Source organism: Corvus hawaiiensis, chromosome 7 (assembly GCF_020740725.1).
Source record: "Corvus hawaiiensis isolate bCorHaw1 chromosome 7, bCorHaw1.pri.cur, whole genome shotgun sequence".
Classification (NCBI taxonomy): Eukaryota; Metazoa; Chordata; class Aves; order Passeriformes; family Corvidae; genus Corvus; species Corvus hawaiiensis.
In genome coordinates this window covers 1,328,761-1,351,856 of record NC_063219.1, presented here as the reverse complement: position 1 = coordinate 1,351,856, position 23,096 = coordinate 1,328,761, and the positions used below count along the sequence as shown (strand labels likewise).

Here is a 23,096-nt window from a genome sequence, read left to right as displayed (position 1 = left end):
TTCTGGGGATGGGAGCCGTTTGGAAGCAGAGGTCTGAGCCTGTCCATGGAAATGCCACGCTCCACAGTGCTGCAGACACTTCTGCCTCCCTTTTGCCTTTCACCAGAAAATCCTCATCCCCCTTCCTGCACAAAGAAAAGTGTGAGTAATGCTGGAGAAATTTGGGATGAGGCCCAGCGAGCAATCGGATATCCGGCTAAGCAGGGCTGTGACTTCTGGACTGAGAGCTCCCAAATGAATAATGCAGCAGGAGGAATGGCAGATTTTGAAGTATTCTATTTTTCTGGTTGCTCTGCTTTATTTCTCTTTAAATCTTCACCCTGCAAAGCTTAGGAATGGCTTCTTTTTTTTTTTTTTTTTATCACCTCGGTATATTTGTTTTATGCTCAAGCAATAACACATTTCCCATTGTCCTGTTAAAAGCAGAAGCTGATGGTATTTAAAAATAATACTGGTGCCAGTTGTCTTGTGATACACATCATGTGTTCCTGCTGTAAATGTTGTTTGCTAGGATCATGCCTGGCAAAAAAAAAAAAAGCTGAATTCACTGTAAAAGTGGATTGTTGGGAGGCTAAAATGCCAGGGGATGTTGCCCTAAGGAGTAATGGGTGGTGGTATCTGTTTCCCTTTTGGTTTTCTTTCCTCCTTCTGGACCCTGCTGAAAAAGTTCCCATTTTTTTTTTTCCCCTTGTTGATCGAGTACTTTAAGTCGTTCTTCTAAATATAAATCTCTCCTGATGCGTCAGCTGTGCCTGGGATTTCACTTCTTTTATGTGGCACTTCAAGCAAGTTTTAATTAAAAAAAAGAAAGTTCCATCTGCATTGGTTTGATATTGAGGGTTGGTTTTTTTTCTCCTCATCAAGAGCGTGTCTAATTCCAGCCTGACCCCTCAAAGTCCTGAAGGCGGCATGTGGCTGTCAGCTGGTTGGGCTGGAGAGCATCCTCAGCTCCTGGAAAGTTCTTGCCGTGTCCTGCTTGGAATCATGGAATGGTCTGGGTTGGAAAGGACCTTGAAGTTCATCTCATTCCAGGGCAGGGACACCTTCCACTCTCCCAGGTTGCTCCAAGCCCCATCCAGCCTGGCCTTGGACACTTCCAGGGATCCGGGGGCAGCCACAGCCTCTCTGGGCACCCCGTGCCAGGGCCTCATCACCCTCCCAGGGAGGAATTTCTTCCCAATATCCCATCTCTGTCAGTTTAAAGTCATTCCCCCTTGTCCTGTCCCTCCAGTCCCTTGTAAAACATCTCCCATCCCCTGGAGGTCCAGGTCTTTTCCTCAGGGCTGCTTCTCCTGACAGAGCTGTCCCATCACTGGCACCAACATCTGCTGGATGTGACCAACACTGAGGTATGGAAGAGCTCAATCCTAACAGGGGGGGAAAAAAATCTGGGATGTTGCTGTGGAAGATGCTGAGAACAGGAGGTGTCGTCTGGGCAGGTCGGTGAAGGTGCCATGGATTTGTCTTCTCTAGCCGAGAGCCTGCTGCTTGCAGCCCCGTGTTTTGGGTCTGAAAATTAAAAGACATCCCTGTGGTTGTCAAAGCAGCCTCCAAGCGGAGCTGGTGGTGGGGTTGAGGTGGTTTTCCCACAGAAATCCAGAAATGGAGCAGGTTCTGTGCTGTTCGTGGCCTGCTGACGTAGGGAATCCGTCCCTGAGCGTGTGGGGCTTTTTAACCTCAGTTTGGTCCTTACTCTCTGAAAAGAGGTGTTCTTGTAGAGACAGAGGACAGGCTTTGGGCTCTTCTGTACCCCCTGAGTGGCTCTCAGTGGCTTTGTCTTGTTTCCTTTAATTTGGGCACTTGTGTGTAGGCCCAAAACCGCCCCTTGTCACAGCTGATAACGCTTCACCCCTAATTCAAGCTGCAGAAATCCAGAATTTGGCTCCGTGGTGTCTTACAGATGGGAGCTGAGCAACCTGGTCTAGTGGAAGGTTTGCCCATGGATGGGCAAAGGCTTTCAGGTCCCTTCCAGCCCAAACCCTTCCGTGGTTCTGTGAAATCTCAGTGGGAATGAGCGGAGCACGTGGCTCTGGGGCTCCAACGGGGAGGCTCTGAGGCTCCTGTCGGGCATGAGAAGCCAGGGCAGGTCTGTCTCCTTCCAGCCTTGCCTGGGGCTGGCTTCTTGGAGCCAGCAGAGAGGGAATAACTTGTCCTTTGGAAATGTTCCCTGTGTGGTGGCTTGGATTTGTCCCTTCTTTAGGGAATGCTCTGTGTGTGGTGCCCGTGTGGGAGGGTGTTTTGTGCTTACAAGTGCAGTGCAGAGAGTTGTAGAAACGACTCCACTCAACCAATAAAGCTCTGCCTTGAGCAGGGAACAACCTGCTGTGCCTTTAGGATGACTTTCAGGTGTCATTTTAATTTCCCCTGGTGACTAATGCTGCAAAAAGTGTGTTGGAAATTCAACCGTGCTCTATCCAACGAGACTGAGCAAAGATTTTGCCAAATTTGCATAAATTACTATTTCTGTGCCCAAACATCCTGCTAAATAAGGGGAATTTTCCCCCAAAAAGGCTAAATTTTTTGCTGAGGGTTATGTCCTTGGCCCAGAGCAGCAGCTTTGCCATCACACATGGTGGAGGCTGCAGAGAAAGGACTTTGGCTCTCGCCTCACGCCGCCTAAATCCCGACACGGACCTCATGTGTTCTCAAACTGACCTAAAGCTGCAGTTCAAAGTGCGTGGCTTTGCTTGCAGACTGAGCCTTCCCATAAACATTTGGGGCTTAAAGTGATGAAATTGGTTCCTTATCAGCCATCTGACCCACGGTGATGGGGCTGAGCAGCTTTTAACCTGGCGAGACCGAAACAACAAAACCCCGAAGCAGCTCCGAGACTGAAACAACAAAACCCTGAAGCTGTGACAGATGGAGGTGGGTGGTGTTATTTTATTGGGGTTTTTTTCCCCTTCATGGCACTCCTGATGCTGTGGAAAACGCTTGGAGCCACTGCTTGGATGCTATCTGACCTCCCTCATCCCCAGGTTGAGTTAATTTGCAGGTTGCACAGAGTCTCTGTGCAGTCTGATGTGCTTTAATTTCGGGGTGATTAATTAAACAAGCAGGCGTGGTGTTTGCTCTTGTGTTGCATAAACAGCAGCCGGTTTTGGTGTATCTCAGGCACCCTCCTGGCTGGCAGGGGTAGGTGTCTGCACCTGGAAAACTCATTCCCACCACTGGAAAAGCTCTAAGCGAAATTAAGGCGAGGACTTGTGCTGCTGAAAACCACCTGGAATGAGGCACGTGGTCTTTTGTGTCTGTGTAGTGAGGGTGGTGTTCAAAGCATGCTCTGGATTGAAGCAGGAACACTTTCTGGGATGGGTCTGCAGCTGGCTGGATTTGCAGGTGGGATCAAGCCCCATGTCCTAATCCCGGCTCTGTTTGGGGTGGTTTCGATCAGATATTAAGAAATTGTTCTCTGTGAGGGTGCTGAGGCTGTGGCACAGGGTGCCCAGAGCAGCTGTGGCTGCCCCTGGATCCCTGGCAGTGTCCCAGGCCAGGCTGGAGCAGCCTGGGATAGTGGAAGGTGTCCCTGCCCATGAGACAGGCTTTGAGGTCCTTTCCAACCCAAACCATTCCATGATTCTCTGATCTGCCCTCACATCCACTTCCTACTTGCATCATCACCTGGGAGTTTGCTCTCCAGGCATCTGCTCCCAACAAACTTGCCCTCTTTCTACCATGGAAATCCCTGGTTTGTGGCATTGGGTCAAGCATGGAGCATCCCATGATGTGACCAACCCCCATCTTGCCTTCCTATGAAAGACCATCAACTCCAGCAAAGGGTTAAGCTGCTCACTCACACCCAGGTGTCCTGGGCAATCTGCTTTGGGAATGTTTACCAAAGAGGAGCTTAAAAAAACCCTGCTGTTTTGAGGGAATTCTTTGCAGTGTGCTGATTCTTATTTGTTTCTACCTAAAGAGAGAGAGGAAAGGAGGTTTTTGGCTCCCGTCAGCATTTTCAGCATAGAAGAGGGTGTCCTGTAATCCAGCAGCAGATCAGTGCTGGACTAATCAGGAAGGTGTGCAAGAACATTGAACCGAGGGAGTGGTTTTGTCCCCGCTCAGATGAGTTCTTGGAATCCAGAGAGATTTCATCCGTCATTGCTTGGTGTCCATGGGCTCGCTCAGGCGGTGAGCTGGGGACAAAACCCCTTGTTTTTCCCAAAAATGGGCCTCCTGACTGAGGATACCTGGAGACAGATCAGTCTTGGTGGAGTACTTGGGCTGGGAGAGCTGCATGGAGTTGTCTGTGTGATGATCTGCTCGGAGCTGCCTCATCTCTGGTGGTCTGCAGCTCATCTCTGGAGCTTTGTGTTGTCCTCTCTGCACCAGTTGTGGTGGCAGCCTGTCCAGCCAGCAGCAGGAGTGAGTTTCTTGTGCCTGCCCTTCTCTGGACATGCTGGTGGGACTGGTTTTCCAGCCAGCAACAAGGAGAACACACGGCATTGCAGCAGCTCCTCTCCGTCAGACAAGGGCGGAATCGCTGAAGGGTGATGGGGACAGGGCTCTGAAGTGTTGCTGCAGTTAAAGCTCTGTCATCATCTCCTCTTGGGGGAAGCTCAGCAGCTCAGGGACTTCGGGTTTTGACAGCTCTTGAAGGCCAAATTAGCATCCAAATTATCTGAGGAAGGAGACGCTGCAGGGATTGCGGCTGGAGAGTGGAAAGATAGCGAGTTGCTCCAGGATTTTCTCAGTTGGTGCCTTTAGCCTTCAAGCTTCCATGGATCTGGTTGATTTGAGATGGGGAGGAGGGGTTGAGTGGCCCCCCCTTGGGTGGTTATGAGCTGGTTCTTGCAGCACCCACCGAGGTGGGAAATTGTTTCCCCTCCTTTTGACTTCCACGGTTTCCCTTACTCTGCTCTTTGTGGGTATTGGCCCGAGATCTCCTGGGTGACCATGGTGTCTGTATGCATTTTCCTGGTGATTCTGGCAGGATCAAGACCACTTTTTCTTTAAAAGTGTCTTATTGTGGTTTTGGAAATTTGGGTTTCATTGCTCCTCCACCTCCGACTGCCTGTGTGAGCTTGAGCCGTTGCCTGATCCAGCTCAAATCTGAGTTTCCCTGGTTTGAGAGACGTTTGGTCCATGCTTTTGGCCCTAAACATCCTTTAGGAACAGTCTTGCTTTGGCTGTTGGCCGAACTCTGGGGCTTCTGAAGGACTTTGGAGGGGCTGTGAGGGCTTGCAGGAAGTTGGTTCTCTCCTGGATTCCTGTTCCATCCAAGGGTTTTAAAGCTTGAGTTCGGCTTTTATGTTTAACTCCTCTGGGACCGCAGCAGTAGATATGACTTTGGGTTTTCATGGTTTTTTTGGTCCCCATGGGACTTGTCTGGATCAAACTCCTTGCCCTGCCAGAGGAGCATCCACCCACAGGTCCCTGTTGAAAAGCCAGGACACCTTTGGGAGTGCCCTGCCTGGATTAGGAAGTGTTTTTTCCCTTGGAAGAACATTGAGCAGACATCAGGGGCACAGTGGACCAAGTCTGCCTCTTCTGATCCGAGGGCTAGTGGACATCAGATGAGAGCCTGTTCCTGAGGGAGATGAGTTTTCCATTGCCTTCCAGCCCATCCGTGGAGTTCCTTGCTGCAGGACTTTGTGGAGGCAAAAATGTCTGTGGGTTCAGGGAACCAAGCCCTCCCCTGGGCAAGAGGTCCACAATGGTCCCTGTTGAGGTCTCCTTTGATCCCACTGCCTCACCAAGAGACGTTTGGGCAGACACCGCCTCTGGGTTTTTAATTGGCTCTGTGGAGTGGAGGAATCTGTTCTTGGGGAGTGCCTCGCTCTCCGTGCTGGCATTCCAGCAGCATCCCTTGCACCAAGGACCATCCCACTGGAGACATCCCTCTGCCTTGCTTTTTTTGGGGATGCCAGGGCAAGTGGCTGGTCTTGCAGTCTTGAAACCATGGAAGCAAGTCCAGCTTTATTTCCTTCCCTGTGTTACCAGGACAGGTGTGTGTGTCATGGTTTTGTTGCTGTGGAGTGGGAGGAGCTGGGCTGTTGTCCCAGGAAAACCTTTCCTGTGGCCCTCTAAACCTCACAAGGGTTCCTGCCCCGTGCAGCACCTCCAGCACTTTCCTGCACGTCCAGGTTTTTTAAACCTCTGCCACACCAGCACCGCTTTCAGGGAATTGGGGTGGGTTTTGGGCTTGCTGTGGGTGCTCGAGGGCGGTGCCTGCATCTCCAGGACGCTCCTCTGCCGTGGCATCAGTGCTGGGCAGCAGCAGGAGGTCCTGCAGGGAAAGCTCCCTTTTCCCACCTTCAAGACTGATCTATATTTGAGTCTCTGAGCAGCTGGTGATGGATATCCAGCGGGACTCGTGCTATAAAAGGAAGCTTTCCCGTCCTTCCCGCTCTGCCTGTGAAGGATGACATCCCCAGCAGGGAGGCTGTGACGGACTCCAGGCACCAGCAGACACTGGCAGCACGCACTTGGCCAAAATTGCCTTCATTCCCTTCCCTTCTCCATCACCCTGGCCGTGCTTGGCTTGCCCTTGCCTGGCAGCAGGAGCTGAGCCAAGCTGGAGCTCGAGGGCAGGGTTTTTCCGTGGGGCTTGGCAGGGAGCGGAGGGCACGGCGCGGGGCCGGGCTCCGCTGCCGCCGTGCTGGGTGCAGTCATTCCCACATCACATGGTGGGAATGGGCTCCAAAGCAAACCCCTGGGACGTGAGGACGCTGCAGGAGGGATGGGAGGTCCTGATACTTCCACAAGTCCCTTCTTGTTTGCTGGGAAAGGGACTGAAGCGCCGTGTGTTGTGCTCCTGGCAGCTCCCGCGAGGCTCGTGCTGGGACGGACGTGTGAGTTCACACCAGGCTGTTCTCTCTGGCACAAAGAGCTGGTGTTTGGTGTTGTCTTAAGGGGTGGTTTATCTTTGCTTGGCTTGGGTGGGTTTTCTTTTTTTTTTTTTTTTTTTTTTTTTTTTGGAAGATGAAAGCGTTGGCTTGGCAAGCACAGGCGGTGAAGGAAGAGGAGGAGGAGATAAGAGAGAGGCAACGGGGTCAGGAATCACCGGGATACGCAGCACGGCTGGCGTCAGACTTGGAGAATGCTTGGGCCAGGCTTCTGAGGGGAAGAACTCAACAGCAGCCAGCTCTCCCCCACCCATCCCCTCCAGCATGGAAGAGACCTGGATCACTGGGAGATGAGCTACAAGGTTATCTGAGTCTGTTCCTTGCCACCAGCAGCTTCCAAAGCCATCCCAGCCTTGTAGGGGGCTGCCGAGGACCTGGGTGGGGCTGTGCTGGTGTTGCCAGTTTTGAAGGTGTGCCTGAAGATCTGTCTGTACGAGCACTGAGAAAGGAGGGAATTCTCGAGGTAGTGGGATCATCTTGCACTGGGGGGGAAAGCGTGTTGAGCAAGGGCCAGCGTTGTGTTGTGTCGTAGCCATGCGGGAGATCTTGAAGGTGGAGAATTCACGGGGCAAAATCAAGTTCCTAAATCAGATTGTTTGCTAAAATTTGTCAGTTTCGGCCACTTTGGGCCTTTTCTCAGTTTCTTTTGAAGGCCATTGCTGACTGCAGTGTGTCACCAGGCACTCCCTGAGCAGCTCCCTCAGGGCTGGGGTGTCCCCGGGGTTTGGAGGGGCCTTTTCTGCATCTGCTTCCATGGATTTGAGTTACTAGGGTTTTGTGACTGATGAAAGCAACATTTTCAGTACATTCATTGTGTGGGACAAGTGGTGTGGCACAAGAGCACTGTGGCTCTGGGACATGAGTTCCTACCTAGAAAGTGTTTAAATTTGCTCATATCCAAGCAAAGCTGACTGTTTTTAGAAGAAACCTCCGAAAACACTTCCATGGTTGTAGGAGAGCTGGAGGAACTCGACTTTGCGGAACGAAAAAGCAAATTAAAAGCCATAAGCAACGAGTGCCTGGAGTTGATCTTGGCTCTGGCATGGGGAGGGGATGATGAGTGATTGATTGGAAGCTCTTTCCTTTCTTCCCAATTTTCAATTTGTGGCCAGGGGCAGGGTGGGAGATGGTCTTGCACCATGGTCTTGAGAGGCTTTTTATGGATTTTCCAGGGAAAACAAGGTTGTGGGGTGGTAGTCATGGCGGAGTTGACCAGTCTTGTGTCACGGTGGCTCCTGTTCCTTGTGCTTCCCATGGACGTGCCGTGATGGGATGGACCCTGCAGCTCCAGGGAGGGCTGGGAAGCATGGGATGGGCAGGGATTGCTCCCTTTGCTGGCAGCAGGTCCGTGGCTGCACCTGGAAGGACCTGGCTCCATCTCCAGCCCTGATGGTGCTTGGTACCTGCCAGCCCTCCTGGGTCTTATCAGCCCAAATTCTTGGCATTCTGGGATTTTCCAGCACTGAGGCTCCTGGAGGGGTCCTCTCCCACCTACGCTGGGCTTGTTGGAGAGACATTCCCTTGGCCAGCAGCAGATCCTGCTTCCCACCCTGGGGCTGCGCACTTTGGGGTGTTCCCGTGGTTTTTATTGCATTTCTTTGCTCCAGGACGTGGGTTTGGTATTTTTCCCAGGATTGCTTTTCCCTGCCAGCCCTGTCCAGCATGGCTGGGTGCCCGTGGTGTGTCTTTGACTGATAGCTCAGTGTCCGGACAGAGGTGTGTCCATCCCGTAATCCCATCAGGATGAGCTTGGAACGATGGGTGGAGCTGGGAGCGCTGGCGAGGACGGGGCTCTGCCTGTGCCAGGAGGTTTTAGGTGCCTCCCCTGGGCTTGCAGTTGGATTTCTGGGATAAGTTGCAGCAGACAGTTTGCAGAAGTTATTTTTAACCTTTTCCATGCCGGGAAATGCTGCAGCTGGGATGCTGAATGCTGTGTGTTCGAGTGCTGCAGGAAAAGTGACCTTTGGGTTTTGTTTTTAGTACGTTTTAATAGGTGGTTTTTTAGTAGATGTGACACTGCCACCAGCCCCAGACCTGCTGGTGGGACCTGAGGGAGCAGCTGGAGCTGGGCCAGGGCAGGGTTAGGATGGATTTTAGGAAAAGGTGGTTCCTCCAGAGGCTGCTGGGCACTGCCCAGGCTCCCCAGGGAATGGGCACGGCCCCGAGGCTGCCAGAGCTCCAGGAGCGTTTGGACAGCGCTGCCAGGGATGCCCAGGGTGGGGTTGGTGGGGGGTCTGGGCAGGGCCAGGATTTGGATTGACCTTCCTTGGGGTCCCTTCCAACTCAGGATATTCCATGACTTCTATAAGACGAGATCCAGGAGCACTGATTCAAGACCCTGGAGATGCTCCCTGCTGTCTCCTCTCTACCCCTTGAGAAGCAGCCAGGCTCTCCACAGTGTGCTCAGCCCGCACATCCCATCCCCAACCCCTTATCCTTACCCCCAGCTCATGCCAAGTTAAATCTGGGGGCAGCCCCATCCATCCCAGGAAGCTGTGAGGATGCACCCATGGAAATGTGCTCACCGGGGCCTCCCTAGAGCTTTCTCCAACTCCCAGCAAAGCCTGCTTAGGATTTTGGCGAGAATAATGCAACCACCGTGGGGCCCTGATGCAGGCAGCCGCTCTCTGCTGGGACGGGGGAGCAGGCAGCAGGTCCCCCTGGCTCGCAGGCTTGGATTTGACCCTGCAGCATTCCCTTTTCCTAATGGGAGCGGGAAAACCGCTGTGAGAAGCAGGTGTGGGTGCCTTTGAGAGGCTGCAGGACGAGCTGCTGGCACTGTCAGGGTGAGCCCTGGTCACCCACTGGTTTCCTTCCCACCCCCTCCTCTCCGCCGTTCATTTCGGATGCTGTTTGTGGCTTTGGGTAAACACGTGGGGCCGGGTTTTTCCCTGGGCTATATTTAACCCCAGGCTAAATTTAAAGCGCTTTCAGAGGAGTTTGCAGACCATTGTCTCAGTGGTTTCTAAACAAATCTTGCCCCTTCCACCCTTTGTTTTCCCCCCACGTCGCTCCCATTATCCCTTTTATCCTCGCACAGCCTGAATTTGGGGGTTTGCTGGTTATCCCTGCGCTCAGGAACGTCTTGGGTCCGTCCCCAGCTCCGAAACAGGGCTCCCATCCCGAATCCAGCCGTGGGGGGCCTGGATCCCCATCCTTTAAAGTGTGTGTGTGCATCCCTAGATCCAGGAGGGACGGACAGATCCAGGATGCTCCTGCCAGGAGAGGAAATCCCTTCCCATTATCCCTCCTTTGTGTGTAGATTCTTGCTGCCTTTTGAGGCCTCAGGGCTGGATGCAGAGGGGGGTTTTTCCAGCTGTTTCTCCACACAGCCCACGTCTGTCAGAGACCTTCAGCACGAAGCTTCCCATCTCCTTACATAAATAAAGGAAGGAGGAGCATCCCTGCGAGTTCCAGGCTTGAGGATATGTCAGTGAGAGCTGTCAGGGCTGTAGCTGCCATGATTCATGTAAAATTCATGCCATGCTGGACCAGCAGGCAGGTGTTTCAAAACATATCTGTGGCTTACACTTGGTCTTCTCCTACTTTGTGCAGGGGGGAGTTTTGGGATGCCACAGTGGTTTGATTTTATTTATTTATTTTTTTTTCCCAGCAGGATCGTGTGCAAGAATTGCCAGAATTGGTGAAAACTTTGCCACTTGAGCTCTTTCTGTGCTGGTGATGCCGTTGTGGAGGTTTGTTTTTTGCCTCTGTGAAGGCGGGGGGGGGAATTGTCCTCCCAGCCAGGGAAGAAAAAACCCTATAAAAGCTCACAAAGTGTCTGTGGGGTCTCTAGAGGGGAGGCACCATGTGTTTGGGGTGTTTCCATGCCACCTGGAAAACCTGCAATCCCAAATGGCATTAATGGGAAACACCACGGCGGGGCTTGGAGCTGGGTGAATGGTGCCGGCCGAGGGGAGCATCCATCCTTCCTCCCTTCCTTGCTTCCTGCTGGAGCTTCCCACTGATTTTTCCTTTGTCTTGCCCCCTGGCAGCAGCTCCAGGTCTCCTGTCTTACCTGTCCCAGCCCTGATAAGCTCAGCCTTGACTCAAAGCCCGGTTGCCCTGTGTTTATTCCCTGCCAAACCCTCTCCCTTTGGATTGCTCCCGGCAGGAGGCTCTCCTGTAAGGGGAAATGTTTGCACACAAGTTCTCCCTTCCCTTTTCTGGCTGGAGCCTGGTGCATCCCTTCCAGCCAGCCGCATTCCCGGCATACCAGCCCCGGGGATGGCTTGGGAAGCATTTCAAGCAGGCTGGAGTATCTCCTGCTCAGGCTCTCCCCAGCACATTTCCTCTTGCTGCATTCCAGAAAAGGGCACCAAATCCTTCAGGACTTGCTGTTCCCCCTCACAGTGCCGGAGGAGGCATCAGCTCTGTATTCCCACCTCAGGAATTTGGGTCTGGCTGTTATTTTCTGCTTGATTTCATTTTCCAGCTGAGGGAGGAAAAGAAAAAAGATTGCATGGGAGAGGCAGAAAGGAAGAACAGCGTGAGGAGTGGATGAAAATCCCTTTGTAAAACAAGGGATTCGGACACAACTTCTAATTAAAACTTGGATGTTTAAGACCTGTTGGTGTTTTGCAGCCAGGCTGGAGTTTTGTGGCAGGTCTGAGGGAGCAGGAGGCAGGGGATGGATCCAGAATTTCCAGCATGATCCCGGGTACGCCCGACAGCGTTCCTGCTCCCTGGTGCAAACCTGGCGTAGCAACTCAGGGCTCAGGCTGTGCTCCAGCTGTGCCTTCAGCCTTCCCTGCTTGTCCTGGCCCATCTGGCCACTGTCCCAGCTGCAGAGGACACGGGTGACGTCAGGGCAGCTCTTGCCCACGCTTGCATCAGCCGCAGCGTTGGTGGTCGGAGTGTCCTGTGGGAACGGGCTCCTTTCCCTCTCGGCTCCAGCGCACTGATGCAGCTGCTCTTCCACAGGGGTTCTGGAAGTGGTTTTGCAAGTGCTGCTGGAAAAAAAAGGAGGAAAAACCCCTTTATTTTTATCCTATTCAGTGCAGGAAGGGATGTTGCCCTGCCTGGTTGGCTGGGTGTGGAGAGAGATGCGGGGAGCAAGCGGGAGGAGCCAGGCCCCATCCCAGGAGATCCCAGTGCTGCAGCTGGGAGACAGGGATGACCCATTTGAACATGGAAAAAAGCCTAGTCCCGTGGGTCTTCCATGCTTCCACAGCAGCCTAGTGCTCAGTGGTTTCATAATTGTGTGACAGCAACGAGCAAATGCTTGGGAAACGGGGAGAAGGAGCAATTTATGATCCTGGGAGCAGCGTATTCCCAAAAAAACTCTGTAAGGCCAGAGGGCTGCTTCGTATGGGGGTGTGCCCAGCATCATGCAAGACCAGGCTGTCCTTGCCCTCCAAGGATTGGTGGTTCCTGGGAGCATCCAGGTTTAAGGAGAACAGGAGGACGCTCTCCTGTATCAGCACCACGGGATCAGCGTGCGGGTGGCATGGGGGAACCCGGAGCCTTTCTAACACCCTGGCCTTTGTCTCTGTCCCCCAGGCTGGTTCCCCGAGGTGACACTGGGGTCCCCATGGCCATGTAGTGCCTGCCTGGAGCGGAGATGGCAGCGCAGAGGATCCGGGCGGCCAACTCGGGAGGGCTCCCGCGGTGCAAGTCCGAGGGGACGCTCATCGACCTGGGCGAAGGCTTTGCTGAAACCGCGCTCTGCGACGTCAAAGGTGCGTGGGGCTGATCCTTCTCATTTCAGGCCCGTCCTCCCCTCCTGGGAAGGCTCGGTGACCCCAACAAGGTGGTGACAAAGGTGTTCCCTCTCCCCAGCGCTGGGATCCTGCAGGTTGCTCCAATAATCCTTTTTTTCTTCCCCAACTTTTATTGCCCTTTTTTTTTTCCCCTGCTGTGTTTTCCTTACCCAGCATAAAAGCCGTGGTCAGGTGGGAGGGGAATTGCTGCTCCCCTGGCAGGAGAGCATCCCAAGGAAAAACTCCAGGTGGAAGCTGGAGCGCGCCGAGGGCCTCGAAACAAACAAAATATGCACAAACGCGATTGTTTTTGCAGGTGGAGCACCTGAACATCAAACGCTTGCTGCGAAGTGGATGGGTTTTAATGCAGAAATAGGAATGACTCCTCTTCTCCAAGGGGTTTCAGCACATCCCTGTTAACCCTCCGCATGCCCAGCTGGAGGGACACAGGAGCAGCCACTTGCCTGTCTGATCTGACACCAAAAATGCTCCGTCCTGCAGGATGACCGAGTTAGCAGTGGCTTCCAACCTGCCAGGCTGCCCAAATAATTCCAATTTGGAGGTTCTGTGTAGTTTTCCACTGGATAAATGTCCTCACGCCTTTGCCTGCTGGCAGATGAGTCGTTTGGGATGTGTACAAAACTCTTCTCCTCTGAACATTTGATCCCCAGGCTATATTTAAAGGCTTCTCTTTGCTCAGCTGTATCTTTCCTCGCCTTGTTATTTCCATGGTGAGAAGTAGTGGCTGCAGGGATGTGCAGTCTGAGCTCCCATCCCTTTGTCTCTGGGATTTTAAGGGCTTCCTGTGTTTTCTAAACTCCCTTTTCCTCCCAGAGAGCTCTCGAGCCCGTTGAAGCAGGTGCTGTCCCAGTTCCCTTGCAGCTCCCTGTTGGTGAAAATCCAGCTTTCCTTGTTTTCTTCAGTCTGCCGAGGGAGACAGCACACAATTAACCATTGATGGAACGTCAGCTGCAGCTCGGCTTTGGTGCTTTTTACAGAAACACATCCTGAAAATGAGAGCAAAGCCAATAAATAGGGTGACAGTGTAGGCTAAACCCTGCCTGGATGTAAACTGGGGTCCCCTCGCAAAACAACTTTCTGCTGGCACTGCTGCAAGGGAGGTTGGAGATGCTGCCAGGACCACGGCAGCACTGTGGGAGGGAGGTGCTGGGATTCTGTGGGGGTTCAAACTGGGTGACCTTTAGAAACACAGAATGGTTTGATTTGGGAGTGACCTGAAAGCAGGGACACGTTCCACTATCCCAGGTTGCTCCAAGCCCCATCCAACCTGGCCTGGAACACTTCCAGGGATCCAGGGGCAGCCACAGCTTCTCTGGCCATGTTTGACCTGGGCAGGAGAGGGGTTACAGCAGAGCAAGAGGGCTTGTCACCTGTAGGAAGAGTTATCTTGGGTTTGGATGAACCCTGTAAGGAAGAAAGGTGTGAATGTAGCAGAAGTGGTGGAGATTTCTTGAAAACCTTCTTCCTTGAGAGGTTGCCCAGGGAATTAGTGGACCTGGAAGTTTCCAGAAAACACAGAGATGTGGCCCTTGGGGATATGGCTTAGTGGTGGACGTGTCAGTGCTGGGTTAATGGTTGAACTCGATGATGTCAGACGGCTTTTCCAGCTTTAGTGATTCAGTGATTCCAAAACTTACCTTCATCACTTAGAACAGTGTAGAATGGTGACCAGGAATAAATGATTGCAAATCTGTGGTGGCTCTGCTGTGCGTCTCTCACAGTGCTGTCTCCTCCTTGCCTCTGCAGTGCCTTCTCCCAGTGCCTTGCTGGTGAACAATCCCACGTCCTTTGGGAACGCGAAGGAAGTCGTAGCAATCAAGGATTACTGTCCCACGAATTTCACCACCTTGAAGTTCTCCAAGGGGGACCACCTGTACGTGCTGGACACGTCGGGAGGGGAGTGGTGGTACGCCCACAACACCACGGAGATGGGATACATCCCGTCCTCCTACGTGCAGCCCGTCAACTACCGCAACTCCTCCCTCACGGACAGCGGCATGATCGACAATCTGCTGGAGAGCCCCGACGAGGGCGTCAAGGAGCTGGACCTGCTCGGGGAGTGGGCTGATGTGAAGAGGAACTCTGCCAAATCCTACCAGAACAACCCCTTCCTGAACGGAGTGCAGACCAACCCGTTCCTGAATGGGAACTTGCAAGCAGCGCCCGGCTCGGATAAAGAATCCGACTCCAGCGTCGCCGTGGATTTGTTGCTCTTCGACACGGGGGCTCCCACGTCGGCTCTTCCCAGCTCGGCCGCCAACAGCAGCCTGGGGAACCTTTTTGATGAGTTTCCCTCCACGAACAGGCTGGATGTGGAACAGCCCGTGAGAAGGGACAACCCCTTCTTCCGAAGTAAGCGCTCCTACAGCTTGTCCGAGCTGTCCGTCCTCCAGGCCAAGTCGGACGCGCCGGCATCGTCGGGTTTCTTCAGCAGTTTGAAGTCTCCCACCCCTGAGCAGTTCCAGAGCCGGGAGGATTTTAGGACAGCGTGGCTGAACCACAGGAAGCTGGCTCGGTCTTGCCACGACTTGGATTTGCTTGGCCAAAATCCTGGCTGGGGTCAGACGCAGCCGGTGGAGACCAACATTGTGTGCAAGCTGGACAGCTCCGGTGGGGCCGTCCAGCTGCCGGACACCAACATCAGCATCCATGTGCCCGAGGGCCACGTGTGCCCCGGGGAGACGCAGCAGATCTCCATGAAGGCCATGCTGGACCCGCCGCTGGAGCTGAACAGCGACAAGTGCAGCACCATCAGCCCCGTCCTGCAGATCAAACTCAGCAACATGGAGGTGAAGACCTTCATCATCCTGGAGATGAAGGTGTCGGCGGAGGTCAAGAACGACATCATGAGCAAGAGCCTGGTGGGGCTGCAGTGCCTGCGCAGTGACATGAAGGAGGGGCCCTACACGCCGATGCAGCTGAGCTATTCCTACGGGGACACCATCCAGGTGCAGCTGGAGAACCTGGAGCCCTGCATGTACATCGCGGCCGTGGCGCAGGGCCAGAACATCCTCTACCCCTACACTGTGTGGGATTACATCAGCAAGAAGATCACGGTGGGCGTCTACGGCCCCAAGCACATCCACCCTTCCTTCAAGACCGTGGTGGCCATGTTCGGCCACGAGTGCGCGCCCAAGACCCTGCTGGTCAACGAGGTCACCAGGCAGTCCCACAGCCCAGCTCCCGTCGCCCTCCAGCTCTGGGGGAAGCACCAGTTTGCCCTGTCCCGGCCCCAGGACCTCAAGCTCTGCATGTTCTCCAACATGACCAACTACGAGGTGAAGGCCAGCGAGCAAGCCAAGATCGTCCGGGGCTTCCAGATGAAGCTGGGCAAGGTCAGCCGCCTCATCTTCCCAATCGCGTCCCACGACCCCAACGAGCTCTCGGACTTCACGCTGAGGATACAAGTCAAGGATGACCAGGATGCCATTCTGACCCAGTTCTGCGTCCAGACGCCGCAGCCGCCTCCGAAAAGTGCCATCAAACCGACGGGGCAGAGGCGGTTCCTCAAGAAGAACGAGGTGGGGAAGATCATCCTCTCCCCTCTGGCTGCCACCACCAAGTATCCGGTTTTTCAGGACCGGCCGGTGCTGAGCCTGAAGTATGGGAAGCTGCTGAAGACGGTGGTGAGGCAGAGCAAGAACCACTATTTGCTGGAGTACAAGAAGGGAGACGTCATAGCCCTCCTCAGTGAGGAGAAGATCAGGTTGAAAGGCCAGCTGTGGACCAAGGAGTGGTACATTGGCTACTATCAGGGGAAAATCGGCCTCGTGCACACCAAAAACGTGCTGGTGGTCGGGAAGGTCAAACCCAGCTACTTCTCCGGGCCGGATCTCACCACCAGCCTGCTGCTGGAGCAGATCCTGAGGCCCTGCAAGTTCCTGACCTACATCTACGCCTCGGTGAGGACTCTGCTGATGGAGAACCTCAGCAGCTGGCGCTCCTTCGCCGACGCCCTGGGCTACCTGAACTTGCCGCTCACGTTTTTCTGCCGGGCGGAGCTGGACAGCGAGCCCGAGCGAGTGGCCTCCGTCCTGGAGAAGCTGAAGGAAGACTGTAACAGCATGGAGAACAAGGAGAGGAAATCCTTCCAGAAGGAGCTGATGACGGTGAGTCTGAGGCCTGGTGAAAGGGGGGCTCCGTTCCTGGCTCTGCAGAGGGATCAGGCTGAACGGGAGTTGCAGGTTTCTGAATTCGGTCTGTAGAGAGAGAAGTCCATCTTTCAGGTCTTTTGAACACTGCTGGGCGCTGCCAGGTGGGAGTCCAGCCCTGGGGTCGGTGGGCTCTTGCTTTAGGGGGATCACGGCAGTAATGAGGGAGGCGCTGAGGCACTCGGAATTCCGCAGTCACGCAATGGTTTGGGTTGAAAGAAACCTCAAAGCTCATCCCGTCCCACCCCGTGCCACGGGCAGGCACACCTTCCACTAGCTGCTCCAAGGCTGCTCCAAGCCCCGTCCAGCCTGGCCTGGAACACTGCCAGGGATGGGGATTCTCTTTTTTTCTGAGTGGCAGCTAAACCAAGGACACCTCTGAGCTGGGACGTTTTATACATTGCAAATGGAAATGGGTGGCTTGCTCCTTGTCCTGAAAGGAATTTGGGAGAGCGCTGCCTGCTGGTACTTCTAGGATGCCATTAGCAAGTCAATCCCGTACGAAACATCATCTCCGTGATCGTTTCTAGCATTTCACAGGAAGCGAGCCAAAGAAAACACAGGGCAAAAGGTCTGGAAGAGATTTGCAGCTCTCTCCTGTTCCTTGCCCTCCCGCAGGAGCAGGATAACTGAGTTAGGGGGAACAGCGTGGTTTAAAATGGCAATTGGATTAAGGAATAGCTTGGCAAAATGAAATTATGGCAAAGGGGACTGGAGCTGAACGAAGGAGTTCAGTTCCCACACTCCTATTAGGGAGAAGGGGAAATGTAAGGACTGAGTAGACGGTGTCAGGAAGGGTATTGAATCCGTTGTTATTTATGGAAGTGTTGTCCGAAGAGTTCCCTGTGCCCAGGCACCACTTTGGGGCCTGGGGGGCCATGGTTTAGCTTTGCCTTTCAGCTTTCAGGTCGTGCCGCCAACGCTGCTTCTGTTGCAGGGTTCTCCTGGCCATCAGTGACCCCTTTCCTCATCCAGGAGTGGAAAATCTGCCCTTTGCCCCCCGAGGGAGGGTTTGCCCCTTCAGTCATCAGGCCCAGTGAACGTTGGGATGAAATCCATGCTGCTCTTGCTGCATCTTTCCGGGAGCTTTGCGCTGTTTGCTTTCCCTGTTTGCCAACCCCGTAGGTGTTGCTTTTATCTATTCCCATTGTTTTCAGGGATCTCAGGCGGTCTGTAGGTCATGGAGAACCCTCAGTGGGGAGACAAAGGGAAAGATAAGGCTCAAGGAGCTGCAGGAAAACATCCTGCTCCCCTGTGGCTGCCTGGAGAGCAGAGTCCCAGGGCAGGTTTTATTCTCCTTGTCTCTCTAATCCTGCTCTCTGGGAGGCTGAGCCCGTGGATAAAGGATGAGCTCCCTTCTTGGTGGAACACGATGCCGCTTCCAAACCCCTCGCTGCCGTCAAATCCTCCTTAGCCTATGGAGAAATTAGATTGAGCCTGTTGAAAGAAGGAAATAATGATGTTTCAGGGCATGGCAATGGAGCAGTAATGGGTTTTATTGTGTTTAAATCTGATTTTATTTGTAACAAATGGACTGGCTTTCTGGCGAGGGGAACCAGGTGCACTAAGCTCCAGTGTGGCCATTTCATCTGAAAATTGGTTGTCTCCCCTCAGAAGCGCTGGGAAGGGAGAAGCAGAAGCAGGTTTATCAGAGTTCAGCGTCGAGCACACAAAATGCCAGTGGCAGAGTCGTGCACCAGCAGCCAAGCAAGGCAAAGCCTGGCCATGATGACTGGTTAATCAGTAATCTGCCTCTAATTACTATTTTTCTAATCAGGCACTAGCATTGGAGTGTGACGGTAACTCGGGGAGGGGATGTGGCTCAGGAATTACTCAGCACAGCAGAGAGGGAGGGAAAGCTCTCCCTCCCTCCTCTCTGCCCGTCGGAGGCAGGCAGCACATGGATAAAAAAGTAAAAAAACTGGGTGTGGATTCGAGCAGATTTCGTTGCCCCTGGTGCCTGGCCCGTGGGGAGAGACGTGCCCTGAGACACAGCATTTCTCCCTCTCTGGCTGTTAGAGACACTCTGGTTTGTCATCCCTCCAACACACACTGCTGTTGGGAAGAGCACGGCTCTTCTGGGAGTGCTCCTGGCACGGCAGCAGGGAGCCGTGCAAAGGAAACTCTGAGCTTGTTCTTCTCCAGGCTGCTTGTAAAGGTCACACACGAGATGAGGTTGGGAGGGTGGTTTTTTTTTTTCCCCTCCCATTGTTTTGTTTGCTCTGACTCCCGGTATCCAGGTATCCATGTGCTGCCTGTCTCCTGCCAAGAGTTTTTCCTTGTCCCTGGTGTGTGCAGGCCTCAAAGAGCTGCTGGGGGGGCTGCAGGTCAGGGTGTTCATGGCTTTGGGTTGGAAGGGACCTTAAAGCCCATCCCATCCCACCCCTGCCATGGGCAGGGACACCTCCCACTGTCCCAGGCTGCTCCAAGCCCCAATGTCCAGCCTGGCCTGGGACACTGCCAGGGATCCAGGGGCAGCCCCAGCTGCTCTGGGCACCCTGTGCCAGGGCCTGCCCACCCTCAGCATGCTGAGATCCAGCTGGGCGTCATGTCCAAGGAAATTACCCCATGGAGCCAGTATGAGGCAAAAAAAAAAAAAAATCAGTATTTAAGGCTGACAGTGTGTATTTTAAATGTGTGAGATGATTTTGGAGGTGGTGACAGACAAAAAACGAGTGGAAGAGACGTTTGATGCCTAAACAAGGGTTGTTTTGGGGAACACTTGTACAGAGGCAACTTTTTTGGGTCAAAACCTGACCTATATCCCAAAGAGGAGGATGAGACAGGAGCCTGTGCATGAGGATCCTCTCACCCTGTGGGTCTCACGGTCTCCTTGGGCCTTTATCCCATGTTTATATGTTTGAGGAAGTCCCAGGTGGGAGCTGTTTTCCTCCACTAGCTGCTTTCCTTCGTTAGGAAATGGGATTCTGCATTTCAAAGCTGGGATGTAAATTCAGCCTCCCCTGGATGCCTTTTAAGTGGAGGTGTTTCTGCTTTGAACCGGGATTTGAATATCAAACACCCTCTCTGCTCTTTGCTAGGCTGGCGGAGCCGGTTCCCAGCTGCTGCCAGGGGAGTAAATAATAAATAATAAATATTTTGGAGGGCTCTGGCAAAGCACAGCCCAGGTCACACCTGGGTGCCGAGGGATGGAGATGCAGTGGGTGCACCCAGCTATCCCGGGAGGCTTGTCCAGGGTGAGGGAGGAGGATGGAAAAAATTGGGCCATAATCCCACTGGAGGATTAAGTCTGCCGAGCTAATCCCAGTGTGTCGCCGTTCCCAGTAATATTCCCCCTCTGGCTGCCACCTCAGTGTCTGGGATGTCTCGCACCCCTTCCCCACGTGGCTCTGGTGCTGTCCCTGTCTCCTGTCACCTCTGCCCCTGTGCTTGGAGCTGCCAGGGCACAGCCCGTGGTGCCGTGGCCAGCAGTAGGTTTGGGAGCTAACACGCGGCGCTCCAGGCCGATCCGTCTCTCCCGGACTCCTTGTTTTGGATGATTTTGCAGCTCTTGCTGAGGTGGCCTCCCGGCTGCTTTCCTTTGCTGCTGTTTTGTTGTTCACCTGGAGCAGCAGGAGGAGCAGGAGAATCCATCTCCTGCAGCTCCATCCCTCTTAACCCTGCAGCGCTCCCGGCTCCGGGAGGCCTCTTCCGCTGCCTCTGACCTCGGGCGGGAGGTGAGAGCAGCTCCTTCAGCCTGCTTTCCTAAATGCCAGGTTCTGCCCGGGATTGGGATCCAGCTGCCTGGAAAGGCGGGTTTGGGGATGTTCAGTCTGCCCCCTTCCTTAGGACCCTCCAGATCCTTCCCCTGCAGAGAGGGCGGTGGATCCAGAGAGGGTGGTGGATCCGTGCGGCTCTAGCAGAGGAGGCGGTTCTGGCACAGGTGTGTGACATCTAAATGCTTCCTCATGTCTTCTGCACCACCAAATGAGGGCTCTTTCCCATGGATTTTCCTTGCTTGTTTAACGAGGGGGTTTATGGCCGCCCTGGCTCCCACAGGAAGCCGGTGTCAGCACTTTGGAGGAGCAGCCACGTGCTGGGCTGCAGCTGTGATTAGAACCCAGCTCAGCTCTAAGCTGGGAGCAGATAAGGGGGAAAATCCACGGTGCTTTTGCTTTGCAAATCGCTGGAGTGGTTTCAGATGTTCCCATCTTCCCTCCCCCAAGTGAGACCTCCACTGGGCGGATTTAACCCTTCTTTGCCCCACAGCCAGACCTGGATTTGCCTGGCCCCCTGTGTTTGGAGAGGGTGTCAGGGCCCACGGAGGCAGAAAGGTGGATTCTGGCCACATTTCTGGGAGAACCATCCCCGTGCTGCTGTGAAGGAGCTGGTGGGGTCTGTTTGCTTGATTTCCATGTTTAATAGCATCAAACCCCTTCCTGAGGCTCAGGGTAGGATTTGCCCAAGGACTGGGGTTGATGCTGCTGGGACTCTTGTGATCCAGAGGCTCTGGCAGAGGCTGGGGGAGCGCTGGGGAGTGGGGTGACGATCCTGGCAGTCAGATCCCATCCTCTGAGACTGAACACTGCCATTAAACCCTTCCTTTCCTGGGCTGCTCTGGGGGTTTCCCCTTACTGCAGCTTCATCCCACCGTGAGGGGATTTTAATGGGATTTGACACTTCAAGGCAGGAGCTAACCCTACTCCATCCTTTTTTTCCTGGCTAAGTCATTCCTACCTAGAAAACCCGGACTGATGCAGTTGCTCTTTCCACTTCAAAACCATTTGTGGAAAATCTTGGCTTTTAGGACAATAAATGATGCAGGAGGAGGAGAGGAGGAAGAACATCCCGAGCTGAGCAATGCTTGTACTGTCGGAGTCTTCACCTGGGTCTCACCCCAGCCCATCCCCTCACAGGGCTGATGTCCAGGTGCCATCCCAAAATGTCCTGGTTGTGCCTTGCCCACTGCTCTGCAGGATAGTGCAGCTCTGGGATGGAGTCTGGATTAGTTCTCTTGATTAAAAGCATCTGTTGTCCTCAGCCCCCGGGGATGCTTTAAACTGCTTAAGGTGGGGCCTGGACATCCCGGGAGGGGTTGCCTGGAGAATGAGGCTGCCTTGGCCAGCCCGGCTGCAAAGCCCATCCCCGAGGGGTCGAGTGCTTTGTCCAATTAATGGGATTACTCTCCTGCCCAGGCCTGCTGGCCTGATTTCCCCAGCTGTCGCTAGCAAGGAGGCAGGAGGAGTTTTGGGATGCTCCTGGAGGGAATTCCCCTGCCACGTGCCCCCGGCCTTGACTCCCTGCTCGCTTTCCCCCCCTGTCCTCCAGGCCCTGCTGAAGATGGACTGCCAGGGGCTGGTGGTGCGGCTGATCCAGGACTTTGTGCTGCTGACCACGGCCGTGGAGGTGGCCCAGCGCTGGCGGGAGCTGGCCGAGAAGCTGGCCAAGGTGTCCAAGCAGCAGATGGACGCCTACGAGGCCCCGCACCGCGACAAGACGGGCACGGTGGACAGCGAGGTGAGAGTGAGCCTCCACGGGCCCTCCGTGGAGATCTGGGCCTCCACAGGCCCTCCGTGGAGATCTGGGTCTCCCTGGGGCCCTGTGGGTTGCAGATCTTGGAATTCTTTTGGCTGGAAAAGACCTTCAAGGTGTTGGAGCTCACCCAGCGCTGCCAAGCCCCACCAATGTGGGCCCAGCGCTCTTAAAGCTTTCCAACCAAATGATTCCACGTTTCTCTGGAGATTCCTCCAGAGCACACTCTTCTTGGAGGACCAGAGGGATCTGGGGGGTGTTCTCCTGGGAAGGTGCTTGCTCTGGGCTGCTGGCTGAGCTCTGATCCCCTCCCACCTGTCCCCCCTCTGCCCCAGGCCATGTGGAAGCCGGCGTACGACTTCCTGCTCACGTGGAGCAGCCAGATGGGGGACAGCTACCGGGACGTCATCCAGGAGCTGCACACGGGGCTGGACAAGATGAAGAACCCCATCACCAAGCGCTGGAAGCACCTCACGGGCACCCTGATCCTCGTCAACTCCTTGGACATGCTGCGGGCAGCTGCCTTCAGCCCCCAGGACCACGAGGATTTTGCCATCTAGCCCGCGTTTGTCCACTTCTCCCTGGCTGGGAAGTTTGTCCTGTGCTTTTTCCCCCCTCTCCTCTTTCTTGAGCTGACTTTAAAGAGAAGAAGTGGAGGTTGCTCTGCGTGGGTTGGAAGAGGCCAAAGTTTGCAAGTTCTCCGCCAGGACTGGAAGAGGCAGCGGGAGACATCCCACCTCGATGGGAATTCATCGGGAAGGGGACAGCTTTTCATCCAGTTAAACTCTTTCTTACTAAAGAAACCCCAGACTTTCAAGAGGGCAGGAAGAAGGGGTGGGGAGGGGGTCCCAAAAGAGATCACGTGTTTTTTTAGGCATTTACAAATAAAAGTCTAATTTTTGTAA

General features: G+C 54.1%; 1 protein-coding gene across 6 annotated transcripts in view; it reads left to right on the top strand.

Annotated features, from left to right (window-relative positions):
- Positions 1-23,096, top strand: part of SH3BP4 (SH3 domain binding protein 4) — a 32,795-nt gene extending 9,699 nt beyond the window's left edge. Inside the window, exons 1-6 of one of the 6 annotated variants that reach the window (XM_048309617.1) lie at positions 6,937-7,147; positions 10,462-10,540; positions 12,348-12,526; positions 14,315-16,677; positions 21,988-22,176; positions 22,527-23,096. In XM_048309617.1, the coding sequence (XP_048165574.1) occupies positions 12,409-12,526; positions 14,315-16,677; positions 21,988-22,176; positions 22,527-22,751 (2,895 nt within the window). In that variant the 5' untranslated portion in view covers positions 6,937-7,147; positions 10,462-10,540; positions 12,348-12,408 and the 3' untranslated portion in view covers positions 22,752-23,096. Of the gene's footprint in view, positions 1-6,936; positions 7,309-10,458; positions 10,541-12,347; positions 12,527-14,314; positions 16,678-21,987; positions 22,177-22,526 lie in introns of those variants that run through there. The other 5 variants (XM_048309618.1, XM_048309614.1, XM_048309616.1 and 2 more) reach the window with 5 other exon arrangements.